At 37.1% G+C, this 22,679-nt stretch overlaps 1 protein-coding gene across 6 annotated transcripts in view; it reads left to right on the plus strand.

Annotated features, from left to right (window-relative positions):
* The window catches only part of tcf4 (transcription factor 4), a 176,419-nt gene that overhangs the window by 61,190 nt on the left and 92,550 nt on the right, over positions 1 to 22,679 (plus strand). For all 6 annotated transcript variants that reach the window (XM_032570801.1, XM_032570804.1, XM_032570803.1 and 3 more), the window contains one exon: positions 18,558 to 18,616. In XM_032570801.1, the coding sequence (XP_032426692.1) occupies positions 18,558 to 18,616 (59 nt within the window). The remainder of the gene's footprint in view (positions 1 to 18,557; positions 18,617 to 22,679) is intronic.

The raw sequence follows: 22,679 nt of genomic DNA on the forward strand, positions 1-22,679 counted from the left end.
AGCAAATTTACGGTAAAATACGGGGAGCACTGATTGCCAGTATTTTACCGTAAATTAGAGACGTTTTTTTTTTTTTTACAATGTTACATTTACTTGGTGACATTTACTTGAGTAACTTTTCTTAAAATGTACTTCAGTATTTTTACTATGCTGTACTTTTTACTTTGACTTGAGTAATTTTCTTGAGTAAAATTTCTGTATTTTCTTCCCACTGAATGAAAAACAAACACAAAATTCACCAGACACAGAAACACACCTGCAGTTTCTGTTAAAGTTTCAGAAGTTTTTTATTGAAAGAAAAAAATCACTCCCTGATTTTATTTTTGTTAATTATATGAATTATTGTCATTTTTGTCTTTATATTTTGGTCCGTCTGATGATGTAATTTTTAAATATGAAATGATTGATAATTTGATCAGTTACTCAGTACTTGAGTAACGTTTTACCAAATACTTTTTTACTCTGCCTTGTATTGGACAGATACTTTTACCTGAGTGAAAATATGTTGAAGTATTTCTACTTTAACTTGAATATGTTTGGCTGCTCTGCTCTGTATCCGTCATGGCGGCCTGAGCTACGGTCTGAATAGCGTGATGTCACGTGGAAAGGGTCAACAGGTCAGTCGGCTGAGCGATGAACTGATTTTATGAAGCTTTTGGTTCTGCTACAGCTACAGCTAGCATAGCCTGTCATGAATGCTAAAGCTAGTTAGAAACCAACTCAACTCGACTCCAGTTTGACGTTACCTGAACCAAAGGAATTTTAATAACGTTTTACTTCTTATTTTTAAACATTTTCAAGCAAATGTATTTTTTTTGCTGCCCTTAAACTCATAATAATTTAGAAAAATGAGGAACAAAAAACAAACTGGTTTAGGAAAGCATAAAGGAGGAGACTCAACCAGCCAGCGTAGTGACAGAAATCAGAAAGTGATGCTGAACCGCAGGATCCTTTCACCTTTGACCTCTTCAGTGTGACAGCACCTGACCCTGCAGGGTCATTCCTCTGCCTCCATCTACAGGGAGGCGGAGAAATCACAAACTTCACTTTGGAGAAACGGAAACAGACGGTCTGTTTCACAGCGACGTGTGAGGGACAAGGAGATGTTTACGTTTAAATGATCAGAATAAAGTCATAATATTAAGAGAATAAAGATGAAATATCACCAGAAAATGTGTAAAATGACATGAAAATATAAATTTCTTACTGTCTAGTTTGTGATTCTTTGAAACGCTCAGTTTGGACAATCGTTTCTAAGTCCTGCTACTGATGATAATATGATGCTGATGTGTTTAAAGATGATTTAAATAAGTTCTGTTCATTAAATGTCACCAAACTATAACTTTACGAAAAGCTCAATATTTGCTTAAGTTTTTTCCTATTTTTAGTGATGCAGTTATAAAACGACTGCTTCGCTCTCCTAATATTACGATTTAACTTTTTTATTGTTGTGCCTTTTTTGATGCTGTTTTATTATTTTATTCTAGGAATATTATGACTTTTTGTTGTTCAACTTTATTCTAACTAAAGCTAATATTTAACAGCAAACTGAATATTTAGAATGGAGCTAACTGTTAATCTTGAAGCAAAATATTTAGCTTTAAACTATTTAGTTAGAACTATAACATTTATAAATGACTTATCATTTCGTATCACAGGCTAAATAACCCAAATTTCAGGTAAAAAATTTCTTATATCCTTCTAATAAACATCAGAAAATATTTATTATTATAATCAAACTGTTTTTTCTCCAGGTTTTGTTTTTTGGTTGGAAGAACACTTTGCCATCACCCTAATCTTTAGCTTCTTCCAGAGATTCTCTATTTGATTCAGGTCAGTTTCAGTTAGTCACAATCAATGATTTGAACCAAATTTGCCACCTTTAAAAGAACAATTTAGACTTTATTTAGATTTTTGCTGTAGATGTTAAAGACTCCATCTTGATTCCCAAAGAATTTTGGTTTTGGAGAAACAACAAATAAATAAATGAAAAGCCTGATTTTTCAAAGTGTTTACAGATGATTGTAAAACAATCAATACATTCTGGTATAAAGAAGTCAAATATTGATAAAAAATAATGTTTTCTGTCTCTAAATATATCCTAGATCACATTATATGATGCTATAAACGCCCCAGCAGTTGGAGCTGCAGTTTGCTTGGCAGTGTCAGTGTCGGCGCCGTACAGAGGAACTATTTTCAGTTTTCATGTTGGGTTTGTTTCTTGGCCTTCCCGACACTGCGAGCATAAAGGCGGCGTCTTTATTCCTCCGTAGAGTCAGGGAAGCAGCACGCCGCCGCGCCGCTCTCACTGCTCTTTGTGCCGCACTTTAATACTTCCATATTGTGCTGCTAATTCCGAATTTCACACCTTTTCTCTGGAAGCTACCTCTTTCTTTATCTGCCGTCTCAACCCGAAACGAGAGGAAACGTGTTAAATCCACCTCTAAGATCCTCTCAGTTCAACATTAGCAGCCGTCATCTGTCTGCTGAACAATAACACAATTTACAGCTACAACTGGAGCGCGCTTTGTTTACCGCGCAGCTAAACATTGTTCCATCAATAATGGACTCCAAACACAGAATCAGGCTTTGACTTGTAGGTAATCCTGAATGTTTTACAGGGATTTTTTCCTCCCATTTTGCTTTGTTTTATTGTCTTTGGAGCATAATTAGGGTGTTTCCTTCATTTGTTTTAGGTTTTAGGAGGAACATGGGCGCTGTGCCTCGTGGATGTAACTCCAGATGCTTTTTTTGTCCAAGGTATTTGAGGAAGTGCTGCCCGAAATCCTCAAGACAAAGACGGCAGATATGGTTGCAAAATTATAAACCCGGAGAGAGCAGAAGATGTTAGACTGGAAACGAGAGGCGGAAACAAACTACATCAAATCGATGCTCTAAAAACATTTTTTATGACTTTTTTGTTTATGGTGCCATTTCTGCTCCTCGGATCAGGTTGTACTGAAATGTGAATTTTCAAAGACGTTAAACTGGATATAAAAGACAAAAACACTAATTATACAAACTCAACATTTTAAAATGTTATTTTTTAGATTACAGTATCCTGTCTTCCAAGACTGAAAGGTTAATACTCCATCAGCTCATGTTAGACTTCGTGGTGGGATTACATCAAGCCTCCGTTTTTAAAAACATTTTATAATAATTCTTTGTTACATTGCCCTGTTTTCTGCTCCTCCTGTCAGATCGAACACCGAAAATGTAAATTTTCTGATGCTAGACTGAAAACAAAAGGAGAAACAAATGACATGAAGTCACCGTTTCTAAAAACATTTCTAAAAACGTTTTTAAGTTTACGTTACGCTGTTTCACAAGACTGGAAATGTGAATTTTGTGTGACGTTAGACTGAAAATGAGGCGAAAAACAAATTTAAAATCATTTTTATGAAAAGTTTATTATTATTATTGTTTTGTTGTCCTGTTCCTCAGATCAGATTAAAAACTGAAAACGTGAATTTTCCATCAGCTCACGCTAGACTTGGTGAGCGGATGGATTAAACTCAGATTTTAAAACATTTCTGAAAGCATTTCTTGTTACGTTGCCTGTTTTCTGCTCCTCAGATCGAAGCCTGAAAACGTGAATTTTCTGTGTTGTTAGACGGAAACGAGGCGAAAACAAATTACATCAACTCCCTGTTTTTAAAACATTATTTTATTTTGGTTGCCCTGTTTTCTGCTCCTCAGATCAGATGGAAGTAAAGACAGATTGACAAATTTACGGGTGTCAGAACTTGCCAAGTCGAGTCTGACCTCGACCAAAGTAAACGCCGTGCCACGAAGCGAGAAAAGAGAAGAAGAAGAAGAAGGAGGGATGCGCTGGGCGGAGGGTACGGAGGGAGGGAGGTTTGGGCTCTAATGCCAGCCTTATGCGTCTTTTAGTCGTTTCCGCCGTCGGGGCTTGGCACCGGCGCAGCATTGTCAGCACGCCAACAAAAATCTGCAGTGGCTGCCGCATTCAGTCTGAGCCCGACACACACAGAAACACACCGTGACGCACGGTTCGCCGCCAGTCGCCGGCTTTCGCTGAACAGAAGCTTCGTGAAGGGGGAACGTCTTAAACTCGATTCCAGTAAATAAATAAATTCACGTAGATGTCTCACTTACTTTTTCTGTTATTATTATTTCACATTAATGTTGTGTTTCTGACGTTGCGAACGCAGCATCGAAGCGTTTGCGGCGTTGTGTGGAGGTCCTGCTGCGCGGACGGCTCTGAGGCGCGGCCCCGGTTTGTCGCCTCCTTGTTGTTTGTGTTTGTGGGCTGATGCCAGGGTGGAGGAGGGTGGAGGAGGGTGAGGTTGGTAAAGGGGGGCAGCTTTAGATAATGAAGGTTATTTGGTAAATCGGGGAGGGGGGCCCCATTCACATCAACCAGGAGCAAATTTTGGTGCCAGAAGCTTAATTTTCATTCTGTCCGCGGCGTCCCGACCAAACAAAGAACTCTGGTTGGTTCTCCAACATCTCAACCTTTTATCTTATTTCACTTTTCATTCTGTTTTTGTTTAGCTTCGTCTTTGGTGATGGAAATGAGTAAAACTTGTACTGGTAGTTTATTTTTCATTGTAAAGTCGTCCATGTGTCTTTAAACAGAGCAGTCAGTGTTCCTACTGCGTTTCTGTCCCTCTGACCTCCATCCACATGCATCTTTTGAAACATTGAAATTTGATTTCTACTTTAGATTTTTTTTCTTGTTGCTGTTCTCTGGGTTGAAATTTGTTCAGTAAAACTACCAAAATCAGTGTGTGTGTAAAATTCTTAATAAAACAAGAGCCACAAATGGAACAGAAACCATAACATTCATTGTATTTCATGTCTCAGCAACAATATATTCATATTCACTCATTCATGCACATCTGTCCATTTTTGTTTGTTTTATTTTGTGATAAATTATAAACATTTGAACAGTTTTGATATTTTCTCAACTAGCTTAATGACGTTTTACAAATATTATTTTTCTGTCTGTCTCAGAAAAATGTCATATGAAAACAGTGAATAAAGATTGTAACCAATATATTGTTATAAAATATGCAATCATGTTGAATTCACTCATTTATTAATGCAGAAAAAACACCAGAAAACTTTGATCCTTGAACAAACGACTGAAACGAAGGCAGACCAGAAATTTATTATGAAAATGTAGAAAATATAAAACAAAACAGAAATAAATGTAAAAAGTTGAAGTTTAAACACTGAACATAAAGCAGTTTAATGTTTTCTACTCTACTAAATATTAAACACAGATTCCAGAAAAAACACATTTTAAGCCATGATCCAAAAAATGGGAACATCTTGTATTTTAGAGCTTCAACAAAATGGGTTTAAGACTTTGTTCTAATATTTATTTACTCATATTGGGCCCACAAGTTCATAAATGAGTCATATTTTTAACTTTAAAGCTATTAAATATGCTGTGCATAGTTGAGTTTGATCATTTTATTGTTCTAAAATATGCAAAATAGTTAAATTCAGTGGATTTATGAATGATAATCAATCACACAAAACAAGTGGGATCTTCCAACCAAGTCCAGAAACTCACAGTGAAAGATCCCAGCAGCTTTACTGGTAGAAAGTGAATATAAAGTGCTGTTGGCTTTACTAGTTAGGTTTTATATCAGGGATGTAAATCAAATGCTCCAGTAAATGAAAGCAGAATCGACTTCATGAACAATGGAGGTTTACAGCACAAAACAAAGCAAACGCAGCCAGGATGAAAGGTGGATACGTAGAAAATGATAATAAACAGGTCAGATCTGACAAAACAAGAACTTATTTAAGAAGGATTTTTACAAACTAGACAAATAAATTAGTATTAAAAAATAAAGCATCCTGGCTTAATTAGAACAGTTATTGGGTTTTTATTTAGATATCAGACAATAGAACATAATTCACATTATTGTTAAACTCAAAATAGACAACTTAAACACAGACTAAAACATTTCATTTACTCTAAAGTTTAAATTTAGAGCAGATTATTTTCAGATGAATAAACTGGAGGAGCTGAAGGTGGAAGGAAAGAAACAGAAATAAATGAGTAAATAAAAGCCTGGTTTAAACGCCTTACTTGGTTTTTTAGGTGGAAAACAATAGAGCAGAATTCACATCATTTATCAAAACACACAGTTACCTTCAAACAAACACTGGTTCATTAAACACATAAACTTAAGCAGATTAAATCATTTATTGTATAGTAAAGTATATATTATTTTTAAATAATGTGGTTGAACATTGAACCTGAAGGCAGAAGGAAATAAACTGAGATCAGACAACAGAGCAGAATTTGACCGTTATCACTGGTTCATTAAAAACTTAAACACAGACCCAAACATTATATTTATGTTAAAGTATGAATTTACAGCAGATGATTGTAAAGGAAGCGGAGGGATCTGCGGCTGAACGCGACGTTTTGCTGAAGGTAGAAGGCGACAGATGTGAGATGGATGCCACGTCTCTCAAGTTGTTCTCGGTGCTCGTATACATTCATCTGTTGTTTGATGTATTCAGTCGTTCCGGTGCCAAGGAATCGGTGCCTGCTGGGATTGCAGTGGGGGGGGTGGTGATGGCGGCGGCGGGCATGTCACCAGGAAGACGGTTCCTCATCGAGTATCTTCTGTTAAATTAACGGTGATCTCCCGTAAAAACGCCGAACGCGGGACGACATGGCCGCCGTATTGAAATGCGGTCGATGCTGTTGGTGTGTGTTGGTTAGTGTGTGTGTGTGTGTGTGTGGCTACCTCTCAGACTTTGTGGAAACTTCTGGACCGGTGCCCGGTGGTGTCATGGAAACGCTTGAATCGCTCAGAATGATTCATGTCGGCTCGGTCTAACCCTCCCCCAACACTCTGCATCAGGAGGAAGTTTAACCCTTCTCCTCTCCTCTCATCCCTGCCATCCTCATCAAATTGAACTATTAGTCATATATTTTATTAAAATGGACTCATTTTATGGGTGTCAAAGAATATCATTTCTTCCGAGTGCTTCCTCTCACACAGAGAAAAGACTTAATGATTCATCTAAACTCAGGGGGAAAATGGAGCTCAGGCATTTACTACTCGAACAACAATCTTGTTGTTTTCTTCCTTTGGCATCTGACAAATCTGAAACCAATCCAGAAGCCGATCGCTGGCAAACGTGACGGACGCAGTCAATCACCGCAGAGGAGAAAGGCAGAAGAATATGGCAGGTTTGGCTGGAAAAACACCTGCATCAGGAAAACACAAGAACATTCAAATCAAGGCAGAATTCAAATTAAACCAAACAATTTAAGTGAATCCAGAAACTTCTGAAACAATACAGCTGGTCAACGTTAAGAGCATTCTGCGTTACTATGAAAATTTAGCAAATGAAAAACATTGCAGGAGACACTTCAGAAACAAAGCTACAGACTGAAACTTGGTGTTTATTGTTACTAAAATGTGGAAAACTTGTGTTTTAAATGAACTTTTATCTGTAAAAATTCAGCTCAGCAGCCCCAACTGTCTGCATGTCTTTATTTTTTCTTTAGAAAACGAGTAATTAAAAAAAGTAATTACATTTTCCATTTTAATTACAACTAAAACGTGAATTTTTCTGTTTTTATTGTTGAAACTGGATGAGTAGAAATTGTAGTTTCATTTTCTACTTTAGTTTTCATGCTGCTATATTCTGAAAGCCGCCATAACTCAAATTTCATTGGCTACGTTTGTCACCGGAAAGACCATATATGGACGTTTGTTTTGGTGCCAAGGCCACAACAGCAGCCAACAGTTTATCCTCATCCAGCTAACATTTATCAGAATGTCAGATATGCGTTTATTGTACGTAAAGTCAATTATCTGTATTTTTCATGTTAAAAAATAGTGTGTACTGAAGAAACGGCGCCCCCTACAGTCACAGAATGCAATAAATGCAGAACGATGTTCCTGGCTAGAAATATCTAACTTTTTTCCCGCCATTTTTTAACATTTAACACAAACTTTCAAATTAAATTGTATTTTTAAAGGATAAAGCACAATAGTAGAGTAACTTTGCTTTTGTTTTCATTACAAGTTTATGAAACATGATCAAAGTGCCAAAACTTGGAACAAATGCACAAGTTAAGAAATTGATTAAAAAAGATAAACCTTTGGATTTATAGTTTGGCAAATAGATACAACCCTGTTGTTCCTGGAAGAGCCACAAACGTGTTGGTTATTGGTTTTTGAACCCATAGAAAAACACATGCAGTCCTGAGAGTTACTGATATTTATAGCTTCACATATGTATGCTTTTAACAAACTCATCATTGAATGCAGAGCAGTGACACGTTGTGAGGATTCTCCATAAGGAATCCAGATGCTCTCTGTTGGCCCAATCCAGTGAAATTAAATTAAAACAATGTTTATATGGAAAATAAAAAGATAAGGGGCGTTCATTTTCCCCAGGTCAAATTTAATCCAACAGATCAAGTCATCAAAACCCACATGTACCTGTTTTATTACAATACATATAAAAAGAATGAAGGAGGCTCAGTGCTGGCTGGCGGACCTGCTGGGTTTTAAAGGTTTCTGCTGTTGGATCAACAGAAATCCACCGTCTACTCGCTCGGCTTTGTGTTCCTGCTGACCTTTTGTCAGTTTAGCACCTGCCAATGAACCAGATAATTAAAAAACTCCAAAGGAAATGTTAAATAATTTCACTGACCTTTTAAACTTGGCATAATTTCAGGCAAAAATAAGAAAAACAACTTCTGTTAAACTAATCACCAGTCTGTGTGTCTTCAGTTCAAGTTGAGGATTTTAATCCTGTAATCTTAGATATTATATTACAAAGTATATATTAAACCAGCTTGTATTGTTTTTTGATAGGTTTTGTTCCTGTCACACCAGTGCAAACAGTGAAGCCCAACAGTGTCATCAATAATAAAGCCCAGAAAACTCTTGCTAATAACACCAAGCTAGCTAAACTCAGTTACCTCGTTGTAGAAAAGTAACTGATGTTCTTTATGCAACTTTACAAGTTGGACAAGTTTGGAAGTTGTTCCATTTCTGATTGTGATTCTCTACTTGCATGTTTTGCATGTTACACTTAGTTTTTTGTTGCGTACTTTGTAGTTTATGTTGCTTGTTTATTTAAAATTTGGTTAATTTAATTGTCAAAGTCAAGCTAGCATAACTGATCTACTTCCCTTTCCCTCACAATATTTATAATTAAAACTTTTTCCTGACTTTATCTAGTCATCATCGTGTTGACAAAGCACTGCGTCCCTTTTTCTTTTAGATGTCATGCATTCATGTCAGATTTGGGCCGTTATATTGACAGTTTGACTGCTAAAACCAATGCTAGTCATTGTTAGCTAGCAGCTTTTCGACGGCAGGATCTCACATTGCAATGTGTCTGTAGTTCCAGTTTGTTAAAGTTTTCCCCATTAATTACAGTTTTTGTTTATTTCAGTTAAAAATGTTTTCTTCATTTCAGTTTTTGTTATTTTATTAGTTTTAGTTAACAGTAACAACCTTGGTTGGACTGAGAAATGTTTTTCCACCTACATCCTGTGAGCAGGATCTTCTTATGACCACAATGTTTCCAGTCAATCTGACATAAATCAGCTCCAGTTTTAATGTAAGATTATATTGCTGGAATTTGGAAAAGCATCCAAACTTGACCCAATCCAGAGTTAATTTGGTCTGTTAGGAAGCGGTGTCATGATATCTAATAGCCCAGCTGAGCTTCCTGCTTCCTGTTAGCGCTCAGCTTGTAATGGAGCTGATTTGTGTTTCCTCTGTCTCTCTGCGCTGTGGATTAGCAGGGATTTGGTCCTCCTGGCTCACCGACTTCTCTATGGGCTTTATATAGCAGAGTGGCTTGGAAAAAGCCCCTCCTCCTGGTTGGGTATCTGCGGCCCGCTCGCTGGCCGACTGGGCCGCTTCGTCTCTTAGTCACCCGTCATTGAGCCTCTTTGGGCCGCCTGTCTGGGGAGAATGTCATTTGGGGTTAGCAGGGGAAATGCCAATCTTTAAAGTTTGGCTTTTGAGAATTTATGGAGTCTAATGTTTTCCGTTTGGGATTTTGAGGCTTTCTCTTAAATTCCCAAAGTCACCGGGTCATTTCTATTAACGGAAATCATTGGATTATAATGTTTGGTATTTGTTTAATGCTTAGCGTTCTATACAACTTGTAAGATTTAAACACATTTTAAATAAACAACAACGTCACTCTTTTTGTTATTTTAAAGGACGTTGCATTAAATCCAGGATTAGTGTAACCGTAGAAAAATTGGACTCATCCTTAAAGACCAGAATGACTGTAGACGTTGATGACACAACGTCAGAGTTTTGAATAAATTTATGGTCCAGTTTGAGGTGATTTCTCAGGCAGAGTGACCTTCATATTTATGATTTCTATTTCCTAAAGAAAGCTTAATTTAGACTGTGAGAATTGATTTCTATATGTTTCAAATCCGTTTCTGCCCTCAGAATAGATTCTTGTTGACTTAAGTGTTGCTGATTGTGCTGAAATCAAACCTGATCCGCCATTTTCTGCTCAACATGGCAGCATGTTGTGTGTCCAGACAAAAAGAAGTTCCAAAATTATAACGTGTATTTAAAACAAACTTGGAAGTTTCTTCTAATTTAGAAAAATACTTTGTTTTCTTTCTGGGTCTGTCACTCTCATGGTTTTATTTACAAGGTTTAGTTCACTTACATGAAGCGCAATGTGAAAGCAAACCGCACTAAAGGAAAAGTCCACTTTGAGTCCAGACCAAACAAAACCACTTCCTTCATCTGAATCAATCTGAATAATCCTGAGAGGTTAATCATTTTAGTTTTAACTTTGGTTCAGTTTGAGATTCAATAAAACAAAAATGTACAACATCATCAAAATGCTTTTGTTTAAAACTGATGATTATTCAAGCTGCTGCTGAAAAAACGTGCATTTTAATTATTAATTTGAGTAAATTATAACATTTACTGATTTTCACCAACAAAATCCACATTAAGGTGTAAAATGTAATATGATAAAAGACACATTACATTAAATATAATTTCAGTTTTCATGTTTTTATAGTGGAGAATTTTTAAAAATATAATATATTATTATTCTGTTAGTATTATCTAACAAACATAACAGGTTTGACTAGAAAAATTGAAACCACCCAGTTAGTTTTTCCTGTAATGGAGAACAAGTGTGGCGACCAGCAACAGGTGGGGGAGGGGCAGTGATACAGATGAGGAAGGCTACTTATGTTTTCTGTGACCTTTAATTTGAAATTCTTTAATCTGTGAAAACTCTGACAGGAAGTTGTTGTGGTAACCTTTGACCCCGGTATCTGCTCTGGGAAATCTGAAACTTAAATAAGAAAAATGCTCAGTTAATGTCAACATGGCTTCCGTTGTGTACATAGAGAGAATGAATCAAAACATTTTAATTTAAATCTTATTTTAAAATCTGGTTTTCCATTTGTGCAGACAGAAATATTTGGATCTCCTGAGAAATGGAAACTAATTTACAGAGTAATAATTAAGGTTATCCAGTATCTGTTATTTTTTCAAAGCCTCTCTGAAAACTAATATTCCACTTTAAAACCATTCAATTAAGATATGCTGTGTATAGATTTTTTTGCTGATTTCTCTCCATGAAGTAATTCATTTTTGAGGTAATAATTTTTCTCTGAAGGTAGAAAGCACGTATATTTTCCAGAAATATGTTCCCCGTCCAGAGGACGGGGGATCTGTGGCTGACCGCTCGGTTCCTGCCCCCTCTCCGCTTTTTAATGCCGTTCTTTCTTCAGCAGCCAAATTAAAATACCGAGCATTTTTGTTTGTGTGCTCGGCCCGAGGAGACGATGGACGGTGAAAATAAAGAGCCGTGGCTGAATTTATTTCAAAAATCTTGATTTAAAAATGTTTTGATAAAATTTAAAGCTCCTTTTGTAGATTTAGTGGATTTTCTCTTTAACTGAGGATTTTATTTTGTTTTCATGTAAATTTCTTTTAAATGTTTAGAAAATGATGTATTTATTTGATGATGACAGAATCAAACAGAAACAAATGAAAGTAGAGATGATTCCCTGAGTGAGTGTGAGCTGACAGCGTCGCTACGTTGACTCTTCGTGTAAAAGAGGCTCTTTCTGTCTCTGCTTCCAGGACCACAAAGAAAACAAAAAAATCTTCTCAAATGAAATAAAAACAATAAAAAACATGAACATATTTTTATAGAATCCCAAACGGATCAGTTCTGCAGTATATCTCCTGCTTTAGACGATGTGTTTATGGATGCGGTTTCCCCATGGGTGTTCTCGCCGCCTGCACATGTGTACTCCAGGTATTTTTACATAAACGCAGCGCTGCTCGCTGCTTGGCGATGGGGTATTTTTATTTAAGGCTGCTGTGCCAGACGGGATGAAGCTGCTGCCAGAACCCCCACAGCCCGGCGACTTGCAGCTCCATGCTGGACCCAGGCCTCCACTTCCACTTTAACACCAGTTCAGACGTCCGTTTTAAACGGTTTTTATTGTCTTCACAGTCAGGTGTTAAGTTATTTTTTGATTTTTTTGTTGTATTTTTTTTAAATTTGCAACATTTACAATAAAATCTCTTTCAAGGTATGACAATATAAATTTTCAGTACCAGAAATTTTGCTATTGCTTTTTTTTATCTAACATGATTTATTACAATTAAATGTAGATATTTTTACACTTTTAATGGCTTTGGTTCATATGAACCAAAACTTTGGTTGTGTGTATATATATATATATATATTTTAAATGTAAAAATCTGTTTGAATGAAATAGATTTTTTTTTACACTTTTAGCTGCTATGTTTCATTTTAATGAACCAAATGCTTTGGTTGTATGTATATATATATCAATATATATATATATAGATATATATATATAACATCATTTATTTGAATGAAATAGATTTTTTTACACTGGTACATTTTAATGAAACAGAAAATATATAGAGAGAAATATATATCTATATATTTTATATATACATCACTCTAACGTGATCTATTTCAATTAATTATATTTTTTACATTTTTGCTGCTTTGTTTAATTTTTTTGGACACAACCGTTGGGGGACTGTTGGCTCCGGGTTTTTTTGGTAAACGTACTCCAACGTTGCTGCGTTTTCTGGTGTGTGTGTGTGTGTGTGTGTGTGTGTGTGAACGGAGGAGCTCCAGTAAGGTATAAATATAAATACGTAGTGTATTCTACATATTTACATGTGTGTGAGAGGGAAAGCGCACATCTGTGGCGGTAATTTCCTGTACTTTGTGTGTGTGGGGGTGTCTTTGTGTACGTGCCAAACTGGTCCAGCTGGCATCGGTTGTAGCTGAATCCGAGGCCTGTGTATTGGACACACACACCCCCACACACACACACACACACACACACGGTCGACCACATTCCTATTCTATACGCCTGTAATTATCAACCTCTTCTGCATCGACTACCATGTTGGCATGCATTCAGCGCTGGTCTATACACGCCTGATTCCAGCCCTGCAACACGCTTCATCCATTTCATCCGCACCGACAGCAGAACGTAATTACACACTAACTGCGGTTTGATATTTAGACTGGCTGCAGATTTAAGGTTTTTTTTTTATCCAAAAAAGAAGGTCTGCGTGGTAAAAATAGTAATCGAAGCGGTCCCGCGGCTCAGAGAGGAGGGAAAGCCTGTTCAGGAGCCGCAGAGGAAATTAGCTTTGTTGTCTACACACAACGGCAGCCGGTGCGTTTTCTGAATTCATCAGACACCTTTTTCACAGCGACGCGTTGGTTCGGTTTGGGGTTTAAAAATAAAAGTTCCTCTCGTCACACGCTCATCAAGCTCTGGCCTGCTTCTACAGGCTCTGGACGTCTGATTTTAATCACACCAAAGATGTTCGGCGCAGTGATGAAACGGGGATCAGCTGAATGTAACGCATCTTCTGCAAAGGTTATTTCTCAATGTAATTATGTCTTTATGTTTCATCCCTGTAACAAAGACTTGACTGAGTTGGATTAAACTGAGATGCTGGAAAAAACAACAAAAGAAAAATATGGGAAAGAGAAATCAGTGTTTCCAAAGTGTGGCTCGGGGGCCATTTGTTGCCCTCACAGTGACTTTGTTCATCCTCCAACTGGGATTGAAACTTATGGGGAAATGTTTTATCATAAATGAAATCATCTACCACAGGGACTAGTACTTTTTAAAAATCAATATTAATTAAAACAAGCTCTTACATCTTGCTAAAAAATTACTTTTAAGTTAGTTTTGTTTTATTTCAAGTAGGCTAATATATTTGCACTAAAATACTTGGTAAGAGTTTCTGTTTTTGCAGTGTAGTATTGTAAAACAGAAACCCAACCCAATTTCATAATTTAAAAAAACTTAGAGCCACAAAAAAAACACGAGACTCGATGTTTTCCAGGAGTGAAGTCCTCTGCAGTCCCACTGGGATTTGGTTCTGGTCGGGATAAAATAAGACGACCAAAACCTTCGTGAATCAACCGTTTAAATTCCATCGTTTGTCACGTGTGAGGGATCTCTGCGTTTCCCATCTGGGCCGTTTACCTCTGCAACCGGTCCAGAACACAACGTATGAAGTTGAACCAAAAATGGCCGCCAGCAGCGATCATGTAGTGCATGTGTCAAACTCAAGGCCCGCGGGCCAAATCTGGCCCGCCGTAAAGCTTTATGATGTCCCAGAGGGACACGGAAACAGAACCTGGAAAATAACCGTCGTATGCTTAAATAATATTTTATCAATCAAATGAAAGCAGTTTTCAATGGGAGGATTAGAGAAAACAAAATCTGAAATTCTGACTTTTTTCTCAGAATTTTGACTTTTGATAAAAAAAAGTTTTCTTCTTCCATAGTTTTCATATATATTCTGCCAAATTACCAATTAATAATGTTCAGTATTAACTTTAAGAAGTACTCATTGACTGCAGAGGCGACTATTTATTCATATTTTAATGGCTTTAATCAATACATTTTACCACAGCCGGCCCTTTAAGGACATCCATAATCTCGATATAAATTTGACATCCTTGATTTATTGTTACTGCGTCTCTAACTCTTCTTATCAGCTGAGGTTTGAAGGAATGTGAAACCTCAAGTGGAAAAGCTGAAGCTCCTAAGTGGAGTGAAGGAAACATAACCACGTCTCAGATGTGCGTGTTCTTCGAGGGTTGGCTATTTTCTGGATTTGGTTTGTGACGGTTGCTTAGCAGACGCACTAATGAGTCTCTGAAGACAAATGTTTGTCCAGTGAGGCTCAGAGAAGAAAGAACAATGGCATTATAAATAAGAAGGCTTCAAAGTTGAAGATGCGTTTTGTAGTCCTCAGTTTATTCAACAGATATACCAGAGCAGATCAGTTCAGAGGGTCCAACATGGCGTCAATGTTTGGTGCAAACCCAAAAGGAAGCGTTTGGTTCTTGTGACTGTCTTTGCTTTTTGTGTGGATCTCTGCTTTCCGGGCAGAGCAGATGTGTGTTTTTAATTTTGCTGTGAGATCAGGGAACAGAAAACATGAACGCTCTGATCAGAACCGGCTTTGACTGTAATAACTTCTGAAAGCTGGTGGAACGGGATTAGTGTACTTAGGCCTGTGGCAATAAACGAGAAATCGATTAATCGTACGATAAATTAAAACTATCGACGTCATTTCAATTATCGGCATTATCGTCTCTTCCGACCTTTTTCTCTTTCTTTTAATGACACCGAATGAAAAAAGGCTCAACTCCGGTTCTCTCCACTGATCCTCCCTTCCTCATTTCCTTAGTGTAAAGCCCAGCGCACACTACACGATCTTAGAGCTGTCGGCCGATTGTTTGCCCATTTTCAAAACCTGACAGACCCACACATTAGCCGACAGAAATCCTAGGTATAACAGTTCGATCGGGTTCGGTCCTGTGTGGTGTCCAACAATGGGCACAAAATAATGGCTACAAGTTCAGTGAACTAATTTTAAAACCAGGCATTAATCAATGCATTACTACAATCTACCTGCAATGCATGTGGCTAGTGTCAGGTAAAGTCCTGACTGAATGAAAATCATTATAACCTATTTACGTCACGTTAACGAAGAACAGCTGAAAAGTTACCGGGTTTATCAACTGCGGTAGCAATTTCGCTCCAACTCCTCCTCTTGTCATCTCTATATTCTTTGCATGTTGAATAAACATTAATGTTGTTTCCACGTCGGCTGGACTTCGGGTTGCGCCGTGTCAGCTGTTTGGGATTCCCCGACGTAATTTCCCCTCAGAAAACACGGAGGAGAATCCGTGCTTTCTGATTGGCTGCCTGTCACATTCAACAGGAAGCGTTAAGCTCCCAGTCGGGGAAAAAACCCTGATTTAGATCGGAGCGGCAACGAGGATCTACCGTAACACACCACACAATCTTAGGAAGACCAAAGGTCTAAGATTGTTGTATGGGGAAAAATAGAAGCAAAAAGTCATGTAGTGTGAACTATTGCATCAGGTAGTTGATGTGCCCATCTTCTCTATTTAAATCTAATTATTACTGAAGAGCAACAACTTCATAATCTGCACTCTTTGGGTTGAATGCAGTATTTATTTCCACTTTGGCTTTATGTTGTTTAGTTTTTATCAAGTACATTTTTTGTTAATGGAGACTGAGAATCCATTTTGTTTTTGGTTGTTTTGTTTATTTTGTTTATCAGCTCCAGTGTTAAATATTCTTTTGAAAATAAAGTGTATCTATCTTTGGCAGGAAATCACATGCATTATTACGTCATTTCCATTAAATCAGTGTAAAAAGGTCTTCAGACAATATTATCGTTTATCGCAATAATTTTTTGAGACAATTAATCGCTCAGCAAAATTTGCTATCGTGACAGGCCTAAGTGTACTCTGTTCTCATGTCGCTGGGAAAACAGACCCGTTAACACACACACTGCTTCATTATTACACTGCACTGTCTAGTTTTTATAGGAGAAAGTTTAGATGATGTTCTCCAGAAAAATTACCTTTAAGTTTCACAAAGGCTCAGAGATTCCCAAGAAAAAACCTTTAAATTCTTGAAATATGGCCAGTATTTCTAAAAAAAAAAAAAAAAAAAGTGTTTTTCAAGTTCCAGGATGGAAAATGTCTTTTTATTTTCTGAAAAAAAATCTTCAAGTTTGGTGAAAAGAACCTGGAATGTATAGGGACAATCTAGAAAATGGTAGAAAGTTTAGTAAATTTTAGAAATGAAGGTTTCAGAAAGTAGTACAAGTGGTTTGGTGTAAAGTCACAGAATTGGTAAAATAACTGGTGAAACAATATCTGGAAGTCAAAACTAAACATTTTATAGATATTTTGAACTTTCCTGGTACCAAATGTACCAGGAAAGTTACTTAATAAAACACTCGACGTTTGGACAAGTGACATTCAGAAACTAGTCTGTAAATTTCACACTTGTAAGTATACCTGGAAAATGACCTTGAAAAGTTTGAGAAATTAACCCATAAAGTTTGTTAGACAAACTGTGTGTTCCAAAAAATACCAAGTATTTATTCACCGTGTAATGCAGCCCAGTTTTAACGTGGTTCCAAAAGTCCTGACGCTGAACGTTCTCTAAAAATAGCAAGTTCAAGGAAAGTAACTGTAGTTTCTGGTCCCTGTAAATTCTGTAAAATTAGTGTTTGAAATACAACCTATAATTCAGGAAAGCACCCTTCAAGTTTTGGAAAGTAACCCACAAGTTTGAGAAAAATCCTTTCTAAGTTCCTGCTAGCAATCTTTAAGTTTCAGAAAGGTAATTAAGAGTTAATTTATGAGAAACAGTATCTATATTCTGGAGAGTTTCCTGTAAGTTTCAGCAAGTTTTGTGTTTGTTCTTTAAAGTACGGCTCCAGGTTACCTCATAATATAACCAGAAAGTTTCTGAAATTATTCTAGAAGTTCTAGAAAGTAATTTGTAAATTTTAGGAAAGTAATCTGTAGGTTTCAGGAAGATAATCGTAAAGTTTGGGGAATTTCTTTGTTCATTGATGTAAACTGTAAACCCTTGAAAGTACCATTTAATAGAAATGTACTCTGTAACGTCATTGAAGTTTGTTACAAGTCATGGAAGTAGTTTAGAATAATCTCAGCTATTCGCGGTTCAGAATCTGTACAATTTTCTTATAAATAATTTACAGAAAATCCGTTTATTCACAGATCTCATCATAGATCTAAAATATTTAAAAGAAAATACAGTTTGGGGAGCCGAGATAACTCGGCTACATGCTAGTTGACACGCTACTAGCTAGCGTTTGCAAACCAGCCAATCCAGGAGCGCCATTTGTTTTCCTTGATGCTGATTGGCTGAACCACTGAGACGGTTTCCACTGCGCATATTAAAGCATATTTAGGTATTTAGGTGCAATCAGCCTTTTTAGAGGCCGTCTCAAGTATTTGCACGTAACATTTGCGCTAATCCCGACCAATGTTCATGTTGTTTTCTCTATGTTTGGTTATATGAAGAATAAATTGGTAAATATATGATTTCTAACATAAGTTTCACCTCTTTCAACACAGGAGAGAGAAATGAAATGAAGTGTGAAATGAATGACTACAAACTGTGTTGTCTTTTTCTCATGTAGGTAAATCGGAGAGGAGTTCTTACCCGTACGGCAGGGAGTCCAACCCACACTGCCATCAGGTCAGTGAGACTTTAAATGTGTCTTTTATCGGCGCCCAGCAGGCGAGAAGCCGGCAAGACGCTGGCCTCTGTTGCTGCTTCGCTGTGGGTGGAAACGTCTCAACTGGAGCAAAAACTCAAGAGCAATCTGGGTGTTCATCACTTTAACGTCCTGAATGACAGCAAACCACCACAAAATCACCCTGCAGCTTCTGACCACTTCTTCATCAAAACCTGGTGGGAAAGAATGTAAAAGTGCTGAAAAATCAACATTTACTGAAGTTAATTTACTTTAGAGTAAAGAAGTTATCACCAAATTCATTCCAATCATGATTTAATTCAGAATAAAAGTTCTTTGGTTTTAGATCAATTGTTTTGAACTTGGATTTCACTCCAGTTAATCCATTCCCAATAAACGAAAATTATTTCTTTAACAGTCGTTCAAATCATTATTATGTTTAATTTGAAATAAATTAAAAATATTCGCTCCATATAATCAAATTCTAACCTCATTATTTCCACTTGATTCCAAATAAATAAATTCAATTTAAAATTTCATCCAGTTCAATTTGTAAAGTGGAAAAGAATTATATTTATTCATAATATATAAAAGTTTCTCATTTTAACAAGTTTTTTTTAATATTAACAACTTTATCTCACTATAAAGATAAAGTTTCTTGTTATAACCAGTTTTATGTTTTGTTTTGAGAAACGTTCTGGTTTAATCAGTTCTATATTTTGTTATAACGGTTTTCTGCTCCTGAATTTACTCTGTAAATTCATTCTATTGAAATGTATTCAAATTCAAAAACACTGTATAGATCCCAAAGGAAAATTAAATAATATGTAATCAGTTTGTTTTAGTCCTACAAAGAGTCCAAATGTGTTAAATTATTAACATTTGATTCAAATCCGTCCAATTAAAACCAGTTTTATCCTCCAGATGATTTTAAAGCATTTCATACAGTTTGTTCAGATATTAGAATCGATTGTCTGAGATGGACAAAAATGAATCAATAAAGAAAAAAATATATATTTATATTTATATTTTTCCTAGAAAAGTTTTGATCTCCTAACTGCATGACCTCTGTATGTATTTATGTGCGATTATTCAAATTTAAAATACAGAAAAGCATTGATTGATGTGTCCATCTTCCTCATAAACAACATCTTTGAGGAATATTTTTATATTTCTCACAGAGGCTCATAACGTGGCCACTTATTTCCAACTTTACAAACTAACTGTAATTAATTTTAAATGCAAGGATGATATTTTGCAGATCATAGCAGCAGGTGTTATTAGGACTTTGGTGAAAGCTTTGTTTTGAATCTGCTCTCGTTTTCTGCTCATTTCTGGTGGAGCATATGCATTCATGCTAAAGTGCTGCTGATAATTAAGACGTACAGATGTTGCGTTTTGATTCTGCTGCTGGAATATTAAACAGAAAGAGTCTTCAAGTGTTGGCTCTACTTTGATGACCGCCAATTTAGAAAATGCATAAGATTTATCCCAGTGCAAGCTGTTGGAAATGTGCGGTCTGATGTTGTGGATTTCTGTTTATTTTTGTCACCCACATATAATAATTAAGGCTTATCAAAGTGCCATGATTCACACATGGCGAAAATGCTATGCTACAAGGTGCTGCGGATTATTCATGAATAAGTGAAATGAATTCATCAGATCTCCTGCAGATCAAAAAGGTTTGAGTTTCAGACGAGATGAAAGCTGGAGGATAATTGTGGAAAATTAGATCTGCTCAGTAAAACACTTATGGACGCCTCTTGGTGCTGCATCTGACACCGGTTTTCAGAAAATAAGTTGTACAGGGATTGTTTGGTGAGATAAAGTTTTCTCTCAGTCAAAATGATCTATAAATTCAAAAAAAGTTTGTATTTTCTTGGAAAAACCTCTGGAACGGAAAGTCATTTTAGACATTTATGCTAAAGGTTTGGCGAGTAATTTGAGTTTGTAGTTTTCTGGCTGATCACTGATCTTCACTTTATAGTTCAATACCATTTTTTTATTCTCTGAAAAGTCGCTAAATATAAACACATAGTTGCTAAGATGTCAACATTATTGTTAATTGCAGAAATGTGAAAGATATTAGCACCTTTTATTCACCCAAAATTAAGGAAATCGGGTCAAATTTATGGCTAGTACCACTAATATCCTGTACATTTTGCCAAACAACCATTTAAAGGTTTCCCCACCTGATAGCCTGGTAGACTCGGTTTGATTCGGGACGGAAATTGCAACATTTATTCTATTTTCACAATAGTTTAAAACCAACAAACCCTGTTCCCCTCCTGGCCTATGGGGGCGCTGCGCCAAGAACCACTGAATGAAACGACCCAGAAACTTCTGAAGACACTGAGCTCAACTTCCTCCTTCACCAAATGGAAACAAAAATGGAGTGGCATCAGATTTTAGCTATTGGAGGATTTTTCAAGCCATTTCTCCTGCTAGCGCTAGGCTAATGTGTTTGTGTTTGATTTACCCAGAATGCCCTGCGCTGTAGTCCGCTTCCTGCTTTTGATGTGATCTCCAGTTTGCTTGGTGTATTGGAACTGAACCAGAGTTCACTCTGACCAAACCCAGGGTTAGGGTTTGTAACTGTTGTTTGGAACTTGAAACTGCCTGTTACCCAGCAGGTTGTTGCTAGGCAACCAAAGAACAAATGAGTTAGTTGATTCCACCATCTTAGCTTAGCTAGAAAGCTACATTTCCCAGAATGCCTTGCGGTTCTGGATTGGATTTCAGTGAATGTTCTATATATTGAATATTGAATCCGGTGTATTATCTATCGATATCGATATTGTTATTGATTTATTGTCCGGCCCTAACAGGAAGTAACCTGAAATGTTTGTCATCCTGACTGAGTCGTAACATTTCCGTCCTGATCTGCCATTTCCAGCCTCCTCTTCCTTCCAGCTGCGGCTTTTGTCTGAGACGACATCAACCCGAAGAGAGTAGAAATATTAAATGAATCAAACATCGCTGCGTCTCTGGCCATTTTCCGACTGGGCTGCTGTCAAATTATCCTGCTCCAGAGTCTGAATGGCTCCTGATGGAAATTGTTGGATTAATTTACATGCTGGGCTGAGGTCCAACATCCTTGGCTGTTAGTGAAAGATTGAGAGAGAGCAGGAGTAAAATAAAACGTAGAGCGGGGCGGAGAGGTTTTCACTGATCCATGTTTATATCAGCAGTTTGCTTTTCTGATTCCTGATTGGAGGCAGTTTGTATCAACGTTTTGAACTTTACCCCCAAAGATGCCTGATACACTGGCATTCTCATTTTTTAGCATCCTTCTCACAATAAACAGTTATTAATGATTTATAGATGAACATTTGTGAAGTGATAGCATTTAGTTTTAATTCAAGTGTATTAAACTAGAAACTAGATTAAAAATACTTGGTAATACTTTGTGTTTTAGTGAATGTGTTGTAGCTTTATCTTCTGCTGCTTTGTCTCGGGTCCAGAGTTTATTTGAATTTCTTTGCTGGAGTTGAGATCATCTGTTTGTTTGTTGTTAGCGTATTTCAGAGGTGATGCGGAGCCGTAATGCGGCGGTGGAAGCATCATCCTGGGTCGTACGTCCCACCCATGGCTGCTATCTGAAGGAGCGTAGTCATGTGACTTTGACTGGGCCGCAGCCTGCGTCTAATGCTACAAGAAATAAAGTATTAAAAATGACTGAAGGCTTCATTTTTTAAATCTTGAAATGCAAACATGTGCACTTAAATCCAGGCACATAAAATCAGCCGTTTGCATAAATATGCGTCTGCCTCAGACATTATGCGAACACGCATGAGGGAAATGTATGTAGATGGACTTGAATTACGGGGTGCAAACTGCGTCAATAAGCTGCAGCAGGCCGAGTTTTCATCACCTGCTCAGACCTCCGCAGGTGCAGCAGCAGCTTCCTCGCTCAGTCCTCCACGAGCTGAAATGGCCCTTTAAACACTCCAGAGGCTCTTCAAACATGCTGACCTTTGACCCCAGATCTAATCTGTCGGGTCGAGAGACTGCGGAGTAATGGCTCTCCAACAGAACTTCACCACAAAGCTGCAGTTCAGCTCC

This window comes from Xiphophorus hellerii, chromosome 8 (genome assembly GCF_003331165.1).
Source record: "Xiphophorus hellerii strain 12219 chromosome 8, Xiphophorus_hellerii-4.1, whole genome shotgun sequence".
Taxonomy (NCBI): Eukaryota; Metazoa; Chordata; class Actinopteri; order Cyprinodontiformes; family Poeciliidae; genus Xiphophorus; species Xiphophorus hellerii.